We start from the raw sequence: 23,006 nt of genomic DNA, 5'->3' as shown, positions 1-23,006 counted from the left end.
CACAGGTAAATACAATGGTGGTGGCCAACCAGAGGCTAACCCTGGAAAAACACTGCCACTTTATTGCCCACCCCTGGTCTACAGCTAGGGGGAGAATGTACACAATGTTTGAACTAAGCTGAGTACACACATTCCACAACAAGTATGGTCTGTGAAACACTATTCCATTTCCTCTGAGGACTTTAGTATCATTTACACTGAGAAAATAAGGCAAGAACTACATATCAGAAAGAAATCACCAAGAGATGGAATCAGAGAACCTAACCGATACATGGTCCTATTTTATTTCAAGAAGTTAATACTAAGCCGTCAGAAAAACCGAATGTTTGAGAGATTAGTAAAGCAGAGCTTGAAAGAAATTCTCACTTCAAAGAAATACTGAGCGTATCAAAGTATGGAACACCAGAGATAAGAAAATACCCCAGGAAGTCTAGATTGATGGGAAATGATTATGGGAGCCAACAGCCATGCCAAGCTTCTGAGCAAGGTGTGGGGGGGGGGGGGGGGGGGGGGGGGGGGGCGGTGGATCCGTGCTCCTGGAAGGGGAGGGTCTGAAGGCAGCAGACCCTCAGCATTGCCTGGACCACAGCACCCCCGCACCAGCACTGCCTTGGGTGCAGCGCACAGTGCCTCATCTCTCCAAACAGACCTAAGAGCTGTCTGGAGTGTGTCATGTGGCCCTCCAGTGGTGATTTAAAGTGCTCAGGGCTCCACCACAGCAACGGCTCGAGTCCCCGGCCCCTTTGAATCACCAGGCTCTGGGGTAGTTGCCCCCTTTCCTCCTTGTCCCCTGTTGGTGGGTCTGCAAAGGGTACAGGTACAATGAAATAGAAACAGGTACATGATTAGAGCCCTGAAAGTCCATAGATATCTGCTTTATACCCTTGGGCTTCTGTATCTGCAGATAAGGATGCAGATATCTGTGGCTCATTTTTGCAGATATGGATGTGGATTCAGATTTTGTGTTTGCACAGGGCTCTATACATAATCTGCATTAGATATTCAGAAATGAGCATAGAGTTTTGGAATGCTAATTAGCAATGAGACTACCATTCTATCTACCTCCCCCATCATCAGCTGGTTTTTTTCCAGCACTATGAAACTGTGTAAGATCTGTTCTTATAAACTATTCTATGATTATTTTAGCAAACGCCAGTCTGTGTAAATGAGGAAAACGTTAAAAAAAAACAGCAAAGAAAATAATTCTTCAGACTAGGAATTAAAATAGATTTTGAAAGCAGCTTGACGACCTCGCAAATATTGTTACGTGGACAGAGTCTTAGTTAGACCATCTGCTTTTTCCTTTTGGTCCAGCCAAGCACCTCAGCAGAAATCAACAACGGAGATGTAAAAAAAAAAAAATGACAAATGTAAATGCCCCATCCTCTGAAATGATCTCATATCCGATACTGAATAACAGATGGCAAAACCAGCAAAACTGCTGATGACTCCAGATAATGAGTTTAATGGCCAGAAAAGCAGCAGCAACGGCAACTTCTTATCTGTTCAGTAAGATTCAGATCAATGAAATACATAGACAAGGTAATAAAATATGAAAAATAGCATTAATACAGCAGTGGCAAAGTCAACTCATTCTTAAGGTGTGGTTATGTCGGTTTTAAATTGATTATCTAGGGGAGAACAGTGGTCAGGCATCTCTCCATGGGAAAGAGCTTCTGTATAGGCCTATTTCCTTGAATGATGGTAAGCCTGTTTGGTTGAGCAATGTAACTATTGTAGGAGTTTGTGATTAAGGAGGGAGAAGTAATCTTACCTCTAATGAGGACCAATACCACACAGAATTTTGAATATCAAGAAATGGGGCCCAATCTGGACTCTCTATTCCATAGGAAGCCAGTAGAAAGACCAGAGCACCAGCCTGAAGTTCTCAAGGGGAACTCACATGCTTAATCCATGAGCTGCTGCATTTTGTTCCAGTTGGAGTTCTTTTTCTGGGCATGTCGTTTTGCACTTAGACATAATGGGTTGAACTAATAAAGCCTCGAGGTCAGGAATGCCCAACATCCCAGTTACAAGTTGAAATGACTGTCCAGAGCTATTTGAGCTTCCATTAGCAGGCTGGGATGGCAATGAGGGTGCATGTTACAGAGAAAGACAAATCATTAAAAATCTTCCCTTCTCCCAAGAATGTCACATTAGTCTGGAATGGGTGCAGCCGCAGTGTGTAATGTACCCTTATTATCATGTGAATCTCCTTGGTTTCCAATACCTGCCTCTCCATTAAGCCTCTTTCACCTGTCAACAGCTGGGTCACTTCTTCCTCTGCAAGCTAGATCCTTGGCAGATGTGATGGAAGGGGAGTCTCTGACTTGTGGTAGGTGACAACTTAGGAACTGGGACATAGTATGTCAGCTGACTGCTCCTCCTCCACTTTCTCTGTTGCCCATGTCAGCCAGAAGTGCACCCTGTAGGAACTTGCTTTCAATAAAGACAGGTCTGATGACTCAATACCACTTAGAAATAAACTGTTGAGAAATGAAATTTAACAAAACTACCCAGCCAAAAAACAGCAAGCAAATGGTCTGGTAGCACTTTATAGACTAACAAAACACGTAGATGGTATCATGAGCTTTTGTGGGCACAGCCCACTTCTTCGGATGACCAGAGTTATGACTAGGGGATAAGTCATATTAGGATAGAGTTTAGGCTGAGAACACGTATCAATGATTTAAGGGCAAAATACCATAGGTATGGGAATTTTTCATGGGGCTTTGCCGCCAGCCTGTGCCTGGGATTCTGACTGTCACCTGTGGGGATCTGCTCCTGGACCCACACCTGCCTCTAGCTGTGACCTCAGCTTCAGTCTCTTTACCCCTGTCCGGGTCCCTCCCTCCTATAGACATGGTCCTGCACCTGGCCACAGTTTGGTGAAAGGGGAGAGAATAAAGGGGGCTGACTTTCCGCACCCCCACTATTAGAAGTGTTCCAATGCCATTGCAAAATACACTGTCAGGATGTGACACTTATGCCAAAAATCACACATTATAAACCAAGAAAATTCAGAATTACAGTTACACTTAAAAGAAATTCAGACATGCTAACAGATGGAAATGCACGGTGTAGGCACCACAACATCCTTAACTCTGCCCATAGTGACCAAGGATCAGATTTTTTCAAAGGATTTATGTGCCTAAAGATGTAGTTAGAGGCCTATTCATGCTTTTCAAAAGCATGTCAATAAATTAGGCATTACTCCCATTGACATTAATAGGATTTAGGTGCCTAACCTAACTAGTTAAGTGCTTTGAAAATTCCAATAGGCCCCTATCTTCATCTTTAGGTGCCTAAATTACTTCGATCATCTCACCTTCCAGGGTTATGATTAAGACTTTTTTATGTTTGAGGCTCCAGATTAGAGCAAACAGATTTTTAAACACACATTAGATTTTATGCTCATGATTCAATTTCTTAAAGAATCCTTTTCAAAGCAAGTATAACAATCCAATTAACACATTTACTTCTGCTGGCTCAGAAAATCCCTCCTTTGCTCCAAGAGAAGGTGTTCTAAGTTTGTATAGGACAGGTTGCATTTTCCATATGTAACAAAGACAATGAATCCCTGCTTTAAGTGAGGGGTGGAAAGCATTACTTAACTATGGTGCCATGATTGGACAGCACAATAAAAACATTTTGGGAACATTGCTGAGCTTGACCTAGGGGCTCATTTTGGGCAGAGACATGCAGGGTTCCTATTTATTCATACTGGCTCCTGATGACTAAGTTGCGCAAGTCACGTCTTTTAGTGTTTTATTAGTTATTAACTCCAGTGTGACCTTACAATCCCACATCAGCAGATGCTTCTGTTTTTATGGGGTACATTTGCTGCTGGCTCACAGTCAGCACCTCGTTACTGCAGAAGCACAAAAACACTCATAACATAGAAATCAGTATGAAAATGTGTAAAAGCTTCTGATTGCCCATTGAACAACAACTGCCTTGTCCTCCTCACTAATTGGGAGCTGGCCTGTTCCAAGCCAGCTGGGGGGATGCGGGAAGGGGAAAAGATATTTCATATGAGCATGGAGTTAAAATAGTTCCATTCCATGTGTTAGAACTAACTAGAAGACTTACTCAGTGTTGCTCAGGTCCTTCGGGACAGGGGGCTGGTGGGAGAGGGGGTGTAAGAGTCTGGCCAGGGGGTTGAGTGTGGGGCAGGCTCAGGACAGCGGATAGGGGTGCAAGTGTCAGGGAAGGGGGCTGGGAGGTGTGTGGGGGGGGGCGCAGGGCAGAGGATAAGGGTGCAGGAGTCAGGGCAGGGGGTAGGAGGTGCAGGGCAGGGGGTGCAGAAATCAGGTTGGGGCTGAGAGGTCAGGGGCTCACTGGGGCTTCCCATGGTGAAGATAGTGCTGCAGCTGCCTCCCCCTGGCTCTTCCTGGAGGTGTGTGGTGCCCTGTCCCGGCTGCTAGCTGCTGGGGGGCAGCTCCTCATGGAGAGTGTGTCTATGCAGACCAGCCCTGGCCCTGACAACTCCTGGGGGAAGGGAGAGTTGTGGTCCAGTGGAGCTCCTCTGCTCCCATCCGGCGCTGTGGTCAAAGGTCAGGAGGAGGGGTTTGAGACAGGGAGGCCACTTATCTGTAGCCAGTGGCTGGCAATATGAAGAACTCTGGCCCCAGCTGGCCAATTTCTTTCTGGTGCAGCTGCCCCCCCGCTCTTCCCCGTCATGGTCACTCTGCAGTATAACTGTCCCTTGCACTCACTGCCCCCAGTGGTCATTGCAGAGCATAGCCCGTCCCTTTCTTTGTTATGGAAAACAATCGAATTCCAGGCACATCCTATTGTCCTGGCACAACCAACCCCTGACCTTGCCTTAAGTTAGGAGAAGAGGCAACTGCATGCCAAATGTGGTGGTCCTAGCTCTTGCCATTTAGGAGGAGTTCTTGAACACACACAGACAGACAGACAGACGGACTCATGGACAGACTCTCTTAAAAATACATATAGATACAGAAAATACTGGTGGAGTTGGCACCCATTCATATTCTGGGTTCAAAAATGGAGGAAATTACTTAGCTTTTGTGGTACCAGCTTTCCCATCAGGGGTTCATGATGAGTGAGACAGGTGTCAAAGCAGGTGCCTAAAATCTGTACATTATGGTAGCCTATGATGATTATTAGCTGTTGAAAAATTTTTACAACTTGTGACTTGATTTTGCTAATGTTTCGGAAACTACTGGAAGAGACTGTGCACTTGCCCTGTTAGCTGACATCTGGCAGGCAGCATATGAAACACCAAAGAACCAGAAGGCAAGGGAATCTGAAGGTGTGATCAAAAGTATCAGGCCATGACTACACCAACAACATTAGGGATCCCGCGCAAACCCAGAGTGGGGCAGAGAACTGGTTGCTCTCCGTGGTAGCTCTGGCTGTGGTTTTAATCCATATACAGCACGCAAGTACTACAACAATCAGCGAACTGTAAAGTGCAGACAAATATAGCTGATATATTATAGCCAGACTGATAGCACTGCCTACTATTAAGGAAGCCAAACTTCAGACCGGAAGGTTGAAATGTTCAATGCCAAGCTTTTCCTGGGAGAGAAATTTTAGCCAGAATTTAGCTTTCAAGAATGAAGCAAGAAAAAATCCTCTGTTTTGCCAATGTTAAAATAGTCTTAAAAACTTTTCTTTGAACAGCTCTAGTTCCCCCATGCTTTGGAGCAGGCACTAGAAATGTGGCAGGTGGAGGTCTGAGGGACAGTGACATACCCTTTGCGATAGCTGGGAAAATCTACCCATATTTGGCTCAATTACTCCCACAGTAGAGACATCATTGATGTTAGCAGCTAAAATCTCCAGCAATTCCAATTTCCCGAAGTCTCTTCAGTCCTCGCCAAGTGCTGGCCAATCGCCAGCTGAACATGCTAGCCAGAGATATGGGAACAAAGCGAGACTTTTCCTGGAGTTATAGTTTCCAACAGCTCTGGGCCAGACTGAGATTGGGCACTGAAACCAAGATCGAGGAGTGTCTCTCTCCTGTGCTGGCTGTAACCTCCCGTTGGCACACGTGCAGCACAGAGAAGGAAGCCATCTGGTTTTAGCTAGCGTGGGTAGACTGGGACTAGAAGTCTGGTCAAGCTGGGAGAATGAGGGGCCACTGGGCAGGCTTCAGAAGGTGCTGTGCTTGAATGAGCACAGACTCTTCTACTCCATTCCCTTCAACATGCCCGTCTGGGTAAATTGGGACAAGAAGTCTAGTCAAGCTAGGAGTTGGGGAGAGAGAAACTGTGGGTGTTGGAGGATGAAGAGGGCTGGGGGACTGGGAGTGGGTAGAGAACAGAGTGCGGGAGGGAAAGGGATGGGAGGAGAGACAGCTCCGACAAAGAGCTGGGTGCAGTGCTGGGAGGAGAGAACAGGGACTGCCTATACAAAGAGGTTGGGGAAAGAATTGGGAGACTGAGCTGGTGTGAGGACCCTGGGGCAGCAGACTGACAGGCAGTACAGGCGGATCGGGGTGGAAAAGACAGAGGAGATGAGATCCAGCAATGGGGATCTGGAACCAGCTGAAGGAGGCTGGGGGTGAGTATAGGGAGGAGGTGAGACTTGGACTAGGTCAGCAAGGAAAATGCAGCTGCAATAAAGAGTCTCTCCCCCCATGAAACCAACATGGGTTATCCTCCCACTTTCCCTGGCCACTCCCAGTCCCCCGTCCCTCTCCATCCTCCAACGCCCACAGTTTCTCTCTCCCCAACTCCCAGCTTGACCAGACTTCTTGTCCCAGTTTACCCAGACAGGGACATGTTGAAGGGAATGGAGCAGAAGAGTCTGTGTTCATTCAAGCATGGAGTCCTTCTGGAGCCTGGCCAGTGGCCTCTCATTTTCTGGGTGCCTGACTTGAGCCCCTGAGCCCTGATTTGCAGAAATGGTTGCAAAGTGAAGTGAGTGGGAGCAGTGCTTTAAGACAAATTAAGTGCTATGTAATTCTAAATACTCTGAAAAATCAAGTCCTTAGAATGGATACCTTTGACCACCTCTCTGGTTGTGTCTCAGTTCTAATATCTCCTGACCCCCCCACCGCCCGACGGGCTACTGTGAAGATAAATTCATTAATGTATGTGAAGAAATGAGAGGGACAAAGAGGGTGAGGTGATATCTTATATCGGACTAACTTTTGTTGGCATGAGATACAAGCTTCCAAGCTACACAGAGCATTTCTTCAGATCTGGACACATTAATATGAAGAAACTGATCACACTGTCTTCAGATCAGTACATAACGGCAGTGCAGTAAATAAGGCCCTGAGGCCCTCACTGAATACTGAGAAAACAAAATGTTGACTGGCTGGTGATTAAGTGAGTACCATCCCAGTGGCTAGGAACCAAGATCACCATTAGGGAATGGCAGTAAGTGAGAAACTGGGAGACCTCTGTTTTATTCTTGCTTTGCTACTCTCTCACTGTGCGTCTTGATCACTTAACTCCTGTGCTTCTGTTATCTCCCTGCATAATGATCATGCACCTTTGTGAAGCACTTTAGACCTATGGGTATGAGGTGCTGTAAATGTGCAAAATAATTATTTGCATCAAAACAAAACTGAGAGGCCTTAGGAGCCCATTGGCATTACACATTCACAGAGTACAAGGCAGTCTTTGGTCCACTCTAAACAGACAAAGCAACAGGCGAGGAGAAAGAATTAACTTCAGTTATCAATGGGAAAACCGAGGCATGGAAAGATGACATGACTTGCTCAAGGGAAATCTTAGTGGTGGTGATCAGTAGTATAATTTTATTTGCATAAGATCCGGAGCCAGGTTGATATTTCAGACTTCCATACTTTAAAACAGGGAAAACTTCATCTGGCATCTCAGGTGAGGGATTGCAGGGCCCTGAGCTGATGGAGGGGGGCATGCATGCATGCATTAGAGTTGCAAGGAAAGGACATGGCATTTTCTCTGCTTATCTTTTAAGATCTTGCTGCCCATTGGCAATCATTGTCATGTGTTCATATTTAAAAAGTTGCCACCTTTTATCACCCATAATCTATACTTCTTTGTCCTGCTCCAATCATTCTTGTATTCCCTTTGTCCTCTGAAACAGAAGAAAGAACTGGGTTCCCTCCTGGGAAGGTTTAGTTTTGGAAACATACTGTATAATACAACCACCATTTTCTCTCCCACCCCTGCCAGGTTTCACAGCATGGGTTGGGGGAATACCTCATGCTTTGTCAGTAAGAAAATGAATGGGTGTGCGTTTAACAGAAACATTTTCCCCGCTTATTATTTTCTACAAATGGAAAAAATGATTGCAAGATGAGCAGCCCCGAGGTGCTCATGAAATGGGCGGCAGAGGAGAGGGAACTGAGCAGATGGGAGGTGAGAGGTAAAAGAATTGTGTTTCACAATGTGGTGTGATTGATACACCACAATGTGTCTGTCTGAAAGGCTGAAAGCCTCTCACGCCCAGAAACAACAAGTCAAATCCTTGGCAGGACTGGCATGTTTGCAAAGGCGCATCAGCTTGTTAGCAGCAGGAAGGAAAGATTAAATAAGGCGGCATAAAGCTGGAAAAGGTGGCGTGCAAGGTGAGCATGTCGGGAGGATGTTAATGGGGGTGTGTTGGTTTATAAAGCCTTTTGGAAGTGCAATTCAGCCGTCAAACTCCTGACTGCTGCTTCACTTCAGTTGTACCCCACTCTGAAGTAATATCTCCGAAGTCAGTGGAGCTAGAGCAGTATAAAACTGGATTGACAGAGTAGTAATCAGGCCCTTGTTTCAGGGTCTGTGCCTGAATGTAATGTCATCACATTAAAGTCATCACACAGATATGTAGGCATGTGCACTCTCTCACATATTTGTGTACCTATCGCTCCATCATGCTGTCGTTTGAAAACTCGGGCTAATCTGCTGGAGAAACAGCAGGGTTTTCTTGGCTTTCCCAGCTTCAGAATATCCCCACTTGAGGAGGTAATCTCCCCCATTTGTTTTCATTTCCCTTGTCAATAGTAAGAATATATTTGAGTATTACTTAAAGCTTCAGACATGTGCATGAGGATTCACTCTTCTATCCTCTTTGTATTTGCTCTTCTAAGCAAGGTTAATCATTAGAGATGTCTAAGATCACTGAATAGCTCTGAACAAGATGTATGCTTACTTCCCAGTCCTGGAAAGACATTCATGTACACAGGAGAAGAGACTCACTGAAATCAGTTGAACTACCTGCATGCATAAAATGTAACACACGCATATCTGTTTGCAAGCTCAGGACCTTACACAGAAAACTTTTTACATGTAGTGAATGTGACACTCTGCCAAGGAGTTAAGCTCCAGCTTACCCCCCTAACTTATTCTCTCCCCCCCTCCACACACACACACTCCTAGCACTTCATGCACCTAAGCAGTTTCATGCTCAGATTTATGGAACAGTTTTATTGCACAAAAGCCACAGAATCTGGGCTTCAGATGTGCCCACCCCTAACTATGCACGTAAGTAGCATAAAAAGGCCTAAGTTTAGCAGGGGTATAACTGCAACAGATGAAAACTATTTCTTCTCAATTTAAAGTCCCCATTCAACAAGACTCTTTTTCCTCCTGTGAGATGTAAGTGCTTTGTTGAATCAGGGCCATGTTCTGTGCACGTGTCACAGGGCCTGAAGGGCTATGCAGGCTGCTGAGGAGTCACCTGATCCCTACTAAACACCGGAGCCGAAATTGACTTGCTCAGTGGTCCTCCACAAGAGGAGGAGTTGGTGAATAAGTGTCTACTGATACAGTACAAATCCCCATCTATTTCCAATATATATGAAACACCGATTGATAAGGCAAGATTTAAGACAAGGGCTTTTTTTTTATAATCACCTCTAAAATGGCCTGCCATCCCTTGTGGGAACAAATATTAGACTTTCAGTGTGTAACTAACCAGTCAGTGAGTGCAAACATTTGTGCTGCTAGTTGGGATGGAGGATCCCAGGCCTGCAGAACTTCTTAAGGCTAATCAGCATGAGCATGTATCTTGTCACTGCTGAGTACTATTCAAGACTCGGGTCTTTCTACAGGTTATCCCCAAATAACAATGTAAATGCTCTACCCCCTTCTTCTGCACTGTTGGAACTCCCCCTTAAGAGAGAAGTTCTGGGAGCACGCTCTCGTCCTAGACATCATTCTGAAATTGCTTCTGTTTCCCTCTCCAGCACCAATAAACAATGATGTTGCTCCTCTCATGATAACCCAGCCTGGGTTTTGAAGTCCCAGTTACTCCAAGTCCACCACAAAAAACTACTTGAAGATTCAGATGAGAGAAATCCTAAAGCAGTGTAATCACCCATTTCTTGACTCAGAAGGACTACAGCTGTCACCATCACACACTGTAAAAGTGACAGCACATTCCATGCATAATTTCAAATAAATCCACCTATTTTTAAAATGTATGCACTGTAGAAGCTTAGAGTTACAAATACTAGAGTTACAAACTGGCTGTGTCAACCACACACCTATGCAATCAGGCAGCAGCAGAGACAGAAAAAAAGCAAATGCAGTGATGTACTGTGTTAAATGTGGACTCCTAAAAAAATAAAGGGAAGGTTAAAGATTTGAGAAGGTAAAGAAACTGTTTCTCTGCTTGCTTCATTTACATTAAAATCGTTAAAAGCAGCATTTTCTTCTGCGCAGTAAAGTTTCAAAGCTGCATTAAGTCAATTTGCAGTTGTAAACCTTTGAAAGAATGACCAGCATGTTTTGATCAGTTACAAACATTTCAGTTACAAACCACCTCTATTCCCAAAGTGTTTGTAACTCTGAGGTTCTCCTGTAGCTAGACAGAATGACCTTGCTCAAGCATGTTAATTTTGATCCTTAAAACTCTCCACCCTTGATTCTTTCATCATAAAAATTGTGTACTCTGTACCAATCTGCTGATGACATACAGGCCCTGAAAGAACATGTGCAAGATTACAGGTTAGATTCATGCAAAGCAGCCTCACTAGTGTCTTTGGTCTTTCATTGGTTTAAGTGAGGCAGAGTGTCCAGGAAGAAAAAGCTTCAAAACATCTTAAATAGAATGTTATTTACTGAAGACAAAGAGACTTACCTGGCGATGGCCAAGTCCTGCCCAGGGTTGGGGGCATGCAGGCTTCCTTCCAGCATTCCCCAGGCCCGGGGAAAAAAATAAGGAGGGACCATCCAGGATGGCCAGTGCCTGGCAGTGTAGGTGGGGGGGGGCGGTATGGTCTCTTCTGCTCTCACAGCTGAGTTAATGCCCTATGCTCAGTGCGGGGGAAGGAGGGAGGCAGATACACCCCACCACAGGGGCCACTTATGTGGGCCAGTGGCAGGCAAGATGGCGAGTCCTGGCCCCAGCTGGCAATTCCCTTGGTGGTGCAACTTCCCCCAGTGGTCACTCTGCAGTACAGCTGTCCCCTGTGCTTGCTGCACCCAGTAGTAACTGTGGGTATTGCGCCTTTCCTCTCTGCACTCTCTCCATGTTCTGGAAAACAGTCCCATTCTGGGAACCTCCCATTTTCCTGGCACAACCAAACCCCTGACCTTGTTTTAAATTAGGGTAAGAGGAAGCTGCATACCAAATTTGGTGGCCCTAGCACTTACTGTTTAGTTCTTGAACAAATAGAGACAGACGGATGGACTCAGACAGACACACAAATCTCTAAAATATAGATATTGATTGAATGCTGTGAGCCTGTGGCATAAGAATAAATACTTTTAATGCTATTCTTGAAAGGAACACTTCATTGAGATTTAGTATTGATAGCTCCAAAATTCCTAGACAATGAGACATTTGGGGCATTACTATTCTTTCCTATCATACCATTAAAAGAAGTTCCAAGAATATTTCTTTTGCATCTTACTGCTGAAAGTGGATTTTCTCCCCTAGTAGCAGAAGCAAAGGGTATTGCATGAATAATCAGTGAACATCACAGGCTTACCTTGAGACAAGAAACAATTCCAGGGGTAGAAAATGTTTTCTACTTTCCTTCAGTGGGAGGAACACTGGGATCTTGGGAGAACAAAGCCAGAATTTGAAATATCCAGCTCCTGCCCCCAAGCAGATCTCACTTCTAAATATAAAGTAAACCTGCATCCATTTTAAATCACTGAGTTTTAAGGAGACAGCAGTCACACATTTCTCTGACTAGCCCTAGCATTTTAGCTTGGCACATTTATCAATACCTTCAGATAATATTATCAGGAAGATGATTCATACTCTTTAAATCCAACTAATGTTTGGATGGTATTAAACTGAAATGAGTCACCAGCACTAAGTGAAATGTGTGTGGAGGATCACTTGGCACAACCCCCTGTGGGTTTAGTACAGAATGTTCAATTACCACAGAAGCAACATGAATCCCAATGAAGTTAGCAAAGGAGGCAGGGAGTGAATACATGACTCAGTTGCTCAGGCTCACAACCATTCAGGATTCCTGTTCCTCTCTCGTAACTCATGTTTTCCTGAAATGCACAGGAAGGACCCAATCTTTCATGCAATGTCGTCACCAAAATTTCCATTAGCTTCTCTGGGAGCACAAGTAGGCCCGAAGTGTTCATGTGCCACTTGTGCCACTGGGGCAGGGTAGCAGGTAATATATCCACAACCTTCATTTGGGTTGAGATGCTGGCATTCAGCAGAGGTGTTTCAGTTTAGTCAGTCAATTATGGTTTGCTGTATGAAAAACATGGACAAAAAGATACTCATTGCAATGCTTTAGAACAAAACCAGCAACCAAATCACTAAAAATAACGAGGTGGGGAAGCAGGCCAGAGGGACCAGAAATTGGCTAATTAGCCCCTTTTTCATTACCATTTAGAGTATTGGTTCACATATGGCATAGGACACAATGACTTGGAAGTGACTGGTTGCCTTTGCCTTAGCAAGCAGAGATCCACACCACCAAACTCATATCACAGTTGGCATCTTTGATAATCGTACTGCAGAAGTATAGGAATTAGTTGACAGGGAGACTGAATTATCATCCAGGCCAAAGACAAAGACAAACACACTGGAGGGATTTTGGGTCACCTGCCTTTCCATTGCACTTGTTCCATACATGAACAAAGGTCATTATTACCCATGACTGTCTATCCACTGACATTCACAAGAGCTAAATACACTGAAGAACATTCTTTCAAAAAGTGGATAGACAACACTAAATTAAATTTTAAATTAAATTGATCAAAATGCTACATTCCCTAACTCAATAGGAAACACACACACAACGGTGTGGAATTGACTGAATTATTTTCTTGAATATAGAGAATAGGGGATTATAGAGGGGCAGGAAAGCATAATTGCGTAGATTCAATCTGTTTCTCTGGCTGCAGTTTATACTCTGGCCCTATGAGCTAATCTTTCCTCAACAGCAGCTAGTCATAACCCCATGACTTCTGAAGTTATCACTTTGAGGACACACAATGGAGTAAGCCATTATTGTACCTTATAAAACATTCAGGTTAATTTACAATATCTAGGTTATAAATCAGTCCAGACCATTCTTTTACCCCAGGAGTAGTAAAAGGGCCTCTGTGGGCCTGCGTGGATCTGGCCTGCAGAGGCCCTGCTGCTTCCTCGGCCTCAGGACAATTAGGGTAAGCGTGGCACGCTGTGCGCAGGGTGCGGGTAGAGTGGAGAAGGCTTTGCGCACTCCCTTACCCCCCATGCCTTAACTGACATGGGGGCAGGGAAGCATGCAAAGCTTCCTCCCACCCTGCCAGGAGCACGTGGAGCTTTGAAGCGCCGCACGCTGCTTGCAGGGCGGGAGGGGAGAGTGGAGGAGGCTTTACGTGCTCTCCTGCCCCTAGGCCAATTAGGGCCTGCGGGCGGGGGAGCTGCATGAAGCTTCCTTCACCTTGCCCCAGCCCTGCAAAGAGCCCACAGCACTTCAAAGTGCCACATGGTCCTCGCAGGGTGGGAGGAGGCTTCCTGCACTCCCGACCCTGTGAAGCCTCTTCCAGGGCATGGATACCTAGTGGAAAGGGGGCAAAGGGTCTCCCCCACCCCCAGACCAATCGTGGTCTGGGGGTGGGGCAGCCCCGCCCCTTCCAGGGTGGCCTGGGGCTACTTCAAAAAATTTTGAAGTGGTCCCTGGGCAAAAATTATTGCCTACCCGTCTTACACCATGGGAATCAATAATGTGAAAATGTCACACTTAGGTACAGATCCTCAGCTGGTGTAAATTGGTGCAGCATCATTGAATTCCACCCAACTCACGATCTGGCTATAAGTTTAGCCTCCTAGTAGGATATACCATAATTGGAGTATAATATCCTATTTGTGCATGCTGAAAATGACCTTCAGAGCCAGCTAACTTAGTTGCACATGAATTGGAGTTACATGATGAGTGAATTGGGGCATGGGAGATATCTTCAGAAAGGTACATTTAATTATACCTGCTTTACTCGTGCATAAGGGAGTCTGCATGGGTCTGCCTTACACATTGAGAGTCTAGAAGCTACAGTATTCTCCATTCTTCTTTAATGAACATCTTCTGGCTTCTTTGCATGTAACTTAGACACAGATATAGAGCAGGCATTCACAGGTCATGGAAATCTAACTTATACCATCTTATTCTTTGCTTCTCAATTTGTCATTAGGTAATCACGTAAAGGCAACAAAAATATTTTGGAGATGAACTTCCATTCATTTTTGCCTTCCATTTACTGAGAAAGGGGTAAGCAGTGAGGTAGTAAAGTTTGCAGATGATACAAAACTGTTTAGGATAGTCAAGACAGAAGCAGACTGTGAGGGACTCCAAGAAGATCTCACCAAACGGAGTGATTGGGCAACAAAATGGCAAATGAATTTTAATGTGGATAAGTGTAAAGTAATGCACATCAGGAGAAATAACCCCAACTATACGTACAGTATGATGGGGGCTAATTTGGCTACGACAAATCAGGAAAGAGATCTTGGAGTTATCGTGGACAGTTCTCTGAAAACTTCCACAGTGTGCAGTGGCGGTCAAAAAGGCAAATAGGATGCTAGGAATTATTAGGAAAGGGATAGAAAATAGGACCCAGAATATCTTACTGCCCCTGTATAAAACTATGGTACGCCCACATCTTGAATACTGTGTACAGATGTGGTCTCCTCACCTCAAAAAAGATATTTTGGCCTTGGAAAGGGTTCAGAAAAGGGCAACTAAAATGATTAGGGGTTTGGAACGGGTCCCATATGAGGAGAGGTTAAAGCGACTGGGACTTTTCAGTTTAGAAAAGAGGAGACGGAGGGAGGATATGTTAAAGGTCTATAAAATCATGAGTGGTATGGAAACGGCCGATAAAGACAAGTTATTTATTAGTTCCCATAATAGAAGAACTAGAGGACACCAAATGAAATTAATGGGGAGCAGGTTTAAAACTAATAAAAGAAAGTTCTTCTTCACACAGCGTGTAGTCAACCTGTGGAACTCCTTGCCAGAGGAGGCTGTGAAGGCTAGGACTATAATAGAGTTTTAAAGAGAAGCTAGATAATTTCATGGAGGTTAGGTCCATAAAAGGCTATTAGCCAGGGGATAAAATGGTGTCCTTGGCCTCTGTCACAGGCTGGAGAAGGATGGCAGGAGACAAATCACTTGATCATTGTCTTCGGTCTACCCTCTCTGGGGCACCTGGTGCTGGCCACTGTCGGCAGACAGAATACTGGGCTAGATGGACCTTTGGTCTGACTCCGTACAGCCATTCTTATGTTCTTATGAGTGTTGCATTGTGCTGATAGGAAAACAGCCTGATTTTTATCAGGCTTAATGGTATAAGTCAAGGTAAACTCATCTACTGTAATTAAAAATTTTGCACTGCTCGTTGAACAGTTAAAATCAAAGTGGCTTTAACTGGTTGTTAAGTAGCGGAGCTACAATTTATAGATACAATTGGGCAGTGTACCTGATTACATTCCATTGCTAGGTTTTAATGAGTGATTGATACAGAATTGCTGTGAAGCAAGTGTCAATATGCCTTCATCTATTTTGACATTTTTGAAAAAAAAAATTACTGTGAATCCTAGTTTTAATATTAAATTGAGCATAGAATTCACAAATGCAGAGTTCACTCAATTTGTGCACATCTAAGCCATAACTGATTTGTATGGTTTGAAAGCATTTGTTAGTGTCGTGAAATAGGCCCTGAAACAGGAGACAAGAGAGAGAGTTTCATTGTTATAAAATAGGTGGTTTGTTTATTTTAACTGGTTTTTAAAGGTGCATCGTATTATAATCAATAAGCAGGCAGTCTGTAATAGATCACAGCATGCCTAATCAAACTGATTGCCTTCTATGATGAGGTAACTGGCTCTGTATATACAGGGAAGGTGGTGGATGTGATATACCTTGACTTTAGCAAAGTTTTTGATACGGTCTCTCACAGTATTCTTGCCAGCAAGTTAAAGTAGTATGGCTTGGACACATGGACTGTAAGGTAGACAAAAAGGTGGCTACATTGGACTCAAAGAGTAGCGATCAATGGCTCGATGTCTGGTTGGTGGGTTGATATCAAGCGGTGTGCCCCAAAGTAGGTTCTGGGGCAGGTTTTGTTCAACATCTTTATTAATGACCTGGATGAGGGGCTGGATTGCACCCTCAGCAAGTTTGTGGAAGACACTAAGCTAGGGGGAAGGTAGATATGTTGGAGGGTAGGGATACGGTCTAGAGTGACCTCAACAAATTGGAGGATTGGGCCAAAAGAAATCTGATGAGGTTCAACAAGGACAAGTACAGAGTCCTACACTTGGGACAGAGAATCCCATGCACTGCAGCAGGCTGGGTACTGACTAGCTAAGCAAAGGAGCTGGGGATAACAGTGGATAAGAGGCTGGATATGAGTCAGTATGCCCTTGTAGCCAAGTTTAATGGCATATTGGGGTGCATTAGTAACAACATTGCCAGCAGAGCTAAGGAAGTGATTATTCCCCTTTATTAGAGGAATAATCTTACGAGGAGAGGCTAAGGGATTTGGGCTTAAGATAAGAGCGAGGAGGATTAGGTAGCAGCCTTCAACTTCCTGAAAGGAGGCTCCAAAGAGGATGGAGAGAGGCTGTTCAGTAGTGACAGATGGCAGAACAAGGAGCAGTGGTCTCAAGTTATAGTGGGGGGAGGTCTAGGTTGGATATTCGGAAAAACTATTTCATTAGGAGGGTGGTGAAGCACTGGAATAGGTGGTAGAATCTCCATCCCTAGAGGTTTTCAAGTCCTGACTCGACAAAGCCCTGGCTGGGCTGATTATTTGGGATTGGTCCTGCTTTTAGCAGGGGTTGGATTCAATGACTTCCCGAGGTCACTTCAAACCCTAGGATTCTATGATCTTTCTAAAATTAGGAAATGTAAATAAAGAATATAACATTTCAATTTGTATTTAAAACACTAATGCATTCATTTTACAAACCTTCCATCAATTTGTACCATCTTATAAATATGAGCAACATATTATCTTGCTGCCCTAAGGTGACCATACATATCGTTTTGACTGGGACATTCAATTTTAAGCCCTTTTCTGGCTATCATGACTGTTTTGGCAAAAGTGGACATTCATCTGGTTGGCTCATGCCAACTTGATTAGTTGTCTCAGTTTCCCTTTGGTAAATATGGTCATCTTGCTGCTATGAAAACTAGAACATTATGAGACATTTTCATTGGTGTAAATGGACAACATTCATTTAAGAGCTACATTTTTAACTAACAGAGTCTATGTACCTGAAAAAAACTGAGAACATAAACAACTGTTTCATTGTTTTCTTCCCAACTCCTTCCTTAAACCAACCAACTGAAACAAACAAAAGCAATACACAACATCAACAAAATAAAAAAAAAACAACGAGTAGGCCTTTGTGGTTACAACTCACTTCCCCAGCTAAGCAAAGTGGACAGAAAAGGAGGGACCCTTACAATTTATAACAGAAAAAGAAGGGAGGGAAGTATCTGTCAATTGTAGTGCAGGTGCTAATGAGGCTAATTGAGTTGGCTGGAAGTGTCCCAAACTTAGCTTTTGATGTCAATTGGGTGTTGAATATAAGGAAAGCAGGTTTTATAATGGCCCAGCCAGTTCAGGTCTTTGCTCAAGCCATGAAAGTGAGTGTCAAATTTGCATATGAAGGCCAATTCTGAACTGAAGTTAGTTTTTGAAATGCCTTTGTAGAAGAATGGCTACTTGTAATCCACTAATGGAATGGCCAGGTAAGTTAAAATGTTCTCCTATGGGTTTCTCTGTGTTACCATTTTGAATATCTGATTTGTGTCCATTTATCATTTGCCATAGAGATTGTCCATTTTGGCCAATACACATGGCAGAGGGGTATTGCTTGGCACTTGATGGCATAGATCACATTAGAGGATGTACAGTTGTAGGAGCCTCTGATGTGGTGGCTTATGAGGTTTGGTCCTGTGATGGTGTCACTTGTATAGATGTGTGGACAGAGTTGGCAGTGGGGTTCATTGCAGGGATAGTTCCTGGGTGAGTACGTCTGAGGTTTCGTGTGTGGCTGCTGGAAAGAATTTTCTTCAGGTTGCGGGGGGGGGCTGTCTGTAGGTGAGCCAACAAATAAAAATTGTTGCGTTTAGAAAACCAAAAAATCCAAACATGAGGGCTGGTTCTTTGTTGTGATTGTTCAGTGCTGTTGAGATCAGGCATGCTGTGCTGATTGTTTAAATCAATACTCTGCCCTGGGGTTAAGCAGGATTTAAGTATTAGAAAGATAGCTCAAGAGAAAGGTCTGAACATTTTTTTTGCGGGGGAGGGCGAGAAGAGGGGCGGTACTAAGCTGCGTCTGATGAAGACAAAGGGAAAACCAATGATTAGTGTCAGAGCCAAGCCACAGATAACACTGAGACTGGGTCCCTGTCTGCGTTGTTTTAATGTGCTGAGGATTGTAATGGGTTTATGCAGTGGCCTTGAATGTGGTGAACGACTGCCCTGCAGTGTATCTAGTGGGCAAGTATATTATAATGAGTGCTCTTTCAATGTACAGTCAGGCTATGTTACCTCAGACTGAAGGGAGGTTGGGGCAGGAGCAAAGGCCTAGTCATTGGGCGCAGGATGACATATGCACATATATGTACAGGCAGTCCCCGGGTTACGTACAAGATAGGGACTGTAGGTTTGTTCTTAAGTTGAATCTGTATGTAAGTCGGAACTGGCGTCCAGATTCAGCTGCTGCTGAAACTGACCGCCAGTTCTGACTTACATACAGATTCAACTTAAGAACCCCAAGCTTCCCCAAGTCAGCTGCTGCTGAAACTGATGAGCGCTGATTCCAGGAAGCCTGGGGCAGAGCAACTCTGCCTCGGGCTTCCTGCAGTCAGCACTGGTCAGTTTCAGCAGCGGCTGACTTGGGGACGCCTGGGGCAGAGCAACTGGGGTGCTGCTGGGTTGCTCCAGTAGCACCCCTCGGCGCTACTGGACCAACCCAGCAGCACCCCAGCTGCTCTGCCCCAGGTGTCCTGATTCAGCCACTGCTGAAACTGACCAGCAGCGGCTGAATCAGGACCTGGGGCAGAGCAGCTGGGATGCTGCCGGGTTGGTCCAGTAGTGCCCAGAGCGGGCGCTGCAGGACCAATCCGCAGCGCCCCAGCTGCTCTGCTCCAGGGTCCAAAACAAAAGCCTGGTCTGCCGGGGGGGGAGGGCACACTAGCTGCACCCTCCCCCCCCAGCAGACCAGGGACACAGGGAGCAGAGCAGCAGTGGCAGCGGGGTGCCGCGCCTCTGAGGCTTTGCTCTGGCAAAGTCTCAGATGCGCGGGACCCCTCCCCCCCGCAGCTGCGGCTTCAGTCCCGGTGCCTGTGGTCTGCTGGAGACCGTCCCCAGCAGACCACAGGCACCGGGTCTCAAGCGGCAGCAGCGGCGGTTCTCTGCGTTTCTGAGGCTTTGCTCTGGCAAAGCCTCAGAAGCGCGGGAACCCGCCCGGTGCCCCTGGTCTGCTGGAGACGGTCTCCAGCAGACCAGGGGCACCGGAGCAGCTTATGAACGGGGCTCTCGCGCCCCGGAGCTCACAGGTAGCAATCCGCTACCTCGACCTCCGGGGCGAGAAAGCCCCGTTCGTAAGTGCGGATCCGACGTAAGTCGGGGACTGCCTGTATTGTGGCTCCTATTCCCTCCCATGCACTATACACACCATGTGCCTTTCTTCTGTCAGGGAGAGCTCATTCTCTGGGACATCAAGTTAATCTCAGGAGGGAGCTTCTCACTTATGGAATATTCCTAAGGAAAGGGCTGCTCTCATAAAACTAAACCGAACACCTGCCATGTTGGGAGCACAATTAGATGTATGTTTTCCAATTATTTTATATCAACTGTACATAGTAAACCCAGTATTTTTATGCATTTCATTTGAGCACCATAGAAAAAGGAAAGGTCACAATATTCTGAAGAAGCCTAAGGTGGGTTGAAGATGGTAGTATTTCTGCTCACTCTCACTTAGCATGGATGTGTTTTTGCTTTCAGGTCTCAGTCTGTGGTGGAACCTGGCACGATGAAACATGAGGAACTGGGTGAGAGCGAGAACACCCAACTTTTACTGGCTCTAGACTGAGTTCTGCATTACCAACTCTCACAAACGTATTGCCAAACTTCAACAGCATCAGAAACCTGCAAAGCACACAGCACGCTTTAAACAAACACACACACTCTTTTTGCTTGAAAACAGGACCTCCATTTTTCCAGACCAAGTAACGATTGTCACAAGCCCCCTGTCTGTTCAGCCAAAGCTACACAGAGATTTCTTTTGGTGAAGGATGCTAACTCAGATATCGTAAGGAGTCTAGTTGTAAAAAACAAATTATTCATTTATTTTTTTTCTTTTTAGTTTTGCAACATTAAAATGACTGAAAAGTGAAGGACAGACTCCTTTGTACACATACAAATGATGCACAGATGGAGGTTTTTCTGGGATGCGCTGCAGTTTTCCTAAAATGATGTTTAGATTAAGTGCATTTTAAAGTACAGTATTTTGAAGTTATCGCGTGCAGTCTAATTATTAGGTTTAATGTAGCTCAGAGACCCGAGATAACATCTCTAATACCTTTGAATCCCTAACAAGCTTTTTTTCTTTTTTACCCACAACATCACCAGCATAATGTTATTCAACATTACAGTATGTGATATCACCCCGGCTACTTGCAGGATTCACTTATTTCAGTACCTGCAAAGATTATTTTTTATTTATGAAGCTTTTATAAAACTGTCAGATAAATGTAATGAGCTATGTGGGCAGCAGACACACACAATTTGAAATGTGATTATTTAATTTCATTAATGTGTTTTTCCACAGGCAGCTCAACATCCTGTTAGCCTTGTGTGTGTGTGGGTGGGGAAGAATTCACTGGAAACATTCACTGGTGATGAATGGCTCAATCCAGATTGTTTCATTTAGGTCACTACTGCAAATGAAAGCTCTGCAAAACCATTTAACCCTCTTTCCTCCTGCAATCAGCAAAAGGTGTAGCCAGAGGCATATATTGATTGCGGATGGAGGCTGTGGCTAAAATGGAAAGGGAACTCTTAGAATGAATTATATAAAATAATGCTTTGACTGGAAGGAAATGTGGAAGAAAAGAAATGTAGAACTGAAATGCCAAAGATCAGTTTGTTATTTCTCTCTATGCTCTACTTACAAAATGAATCCCATCCTTACACTGAAATGGAAATAGATTAAAAAAATAAAAAATCCACTGTTAAGAAATTTCATCTGCAGTGACTATTTTCTCAAACAGTTATACAGATTTTTGCATGCACTTTTTACCTTCCATTCATTGTATTATGTAGCTTTTATTAGGACAAGCGTTCCGTGCCCATGTGTCAAATAAGGCAATGTAAGTCAGATACACAACATGCATTGACAGTAGACAGCATAATATTCTTTTTAACCGTGCCTTAGGGAGGGCCACATAACTCATGAGTGGTACGTTGATGTGATGATGTAGTTCAACTGACACAGTCATCTCTAATGAGTGAAAACAAAATGTGCCACCTCTAACTGACATAGAATATCACACTTACACCTGGCCAGATGGGGGTGTCTGTCAGACACTATTACACACAAGTAGGGATTAAGAGCTATTAATAAAGCTACTAATGGTACAGGCAGAATAACTGCAGAAAGAGTACAATTTCTGTATGGTTTATATTTCTCAGAAGTATGGGGTAGATTATAGGGCTTGATCTGCAGGGTGGTAGGAGCTCTGCAAGGTGATGCGGATGTCAGCAAGTATTGAGGGCCCTACACATTTTGCAGGAGTGCCCAGAATCACAGAGAACACAGCATGTTGTAAGATTGAAACCATATAGCTTAGGGATGTTTCCGCTCATGAGAATCCATGGTAGAATACACTAGGCAGAATGGCAAGTAGTTTAACAAAGCACTGGCTTCCATAGAAATTGTAATATAATGTGTCACAGCCCTGGTCTACACTAGGACCTTATTTCAAAGAAACCCCTCTAAAGTCAAATATATAAGAGATGTATCCTCATTACCAAACCCATTATTTCAAAATAACAGGGCATGGAATTTGAACTCTGTGCTCCTGCTTTTCATCAGGAGTAATACTAATTCTGAAATCGTAATTTTGAAATGACGGTAGTGTGGATGCTCCAGTGCCACTAATTGAAACTTATTGGCCTCTGGGAGGCCTCCTGCAGCTCCTTAGAGTGCTTCTAAGTCTAGTGCTTGGGGCACTAAGTCCAAGGTAGTGAGAACATGCTACTTCGAATTTGTTAAATCGGGAGTTCTTCAGTCGAATTTAGTAATTTCAAAAGAGTTTCCTAGGGTAGAGATAGCCTCAATCCCTTGTTTTAGTGTCTTCCTAGATAAGACACTTACCTGTGCTGGCTTTGAAATGATGCTCTCAGAAGAAGAGTGTGCTAACATTTTGTAAGTCATGAGGTAGAGAGAAAGAAAACTGAGAAAATCTTATCTGCGGAATTCTGCAATACATTTTAATAGCCTGAGTTTATTTCAGTAAGAGTCGTGCGGCTCAAACATTTTGAGTGCCACTGAATTCCTAGTGAGTGAGCATCAGCCTCTAGAAAAGATTAGAGACCATTAAGAAGTTATGACTATTACAT

At 44.4% G+C, this 23,006-nt stretch overlaps 1 protein-coding gene across 1 annotated transcript in view; it reads left to right on the top strand.

The window, feature by feature from the left end:
• Window positions 1-21,543, top strand: part of CLVS1 (clavesin 1) — a 120,839-nt gene extending 99,296 nt beyond the window's left edge. Inside the window, exon 6 of the mRNA XM_006113635.5 lies at window positions 20,388-21,543. Within this exon, the coding sequence (XP_006113697.2) occupies window positions 20,388-20,475 (88 nt within the window). The 3' untranslated portion in view covers window positions 20,476-21,543. The remainder of the gene's footprint in view (window positions 1-20,387) is intronic.
• The last annotated feature ends 1,463 nt before the right edge of the window (window positions 21,544-23,006 follow it).

The sequence above is a fragment of the Pelodiscus sinensis genome, chromosome 2 (genome assembly GCF_052426305.1).
Source record: "Pelodiscus sinensis isolate ZL-2025 chromosome 2, ASM5242630v1, whole genome shotgun sequence".
In the NCBI taxonomy this organism is placed as follows: domain Eukaryota; kingdom Metazoa; phylum Chordata; order Testudines; family Trionychidae; genus Pelodiscus; species Pelodiscus sinensis.
Note: the sequence above shows the minus strand (reverse complement) of the source record. Positions and strands in the feature narration are given on the sequence as shown.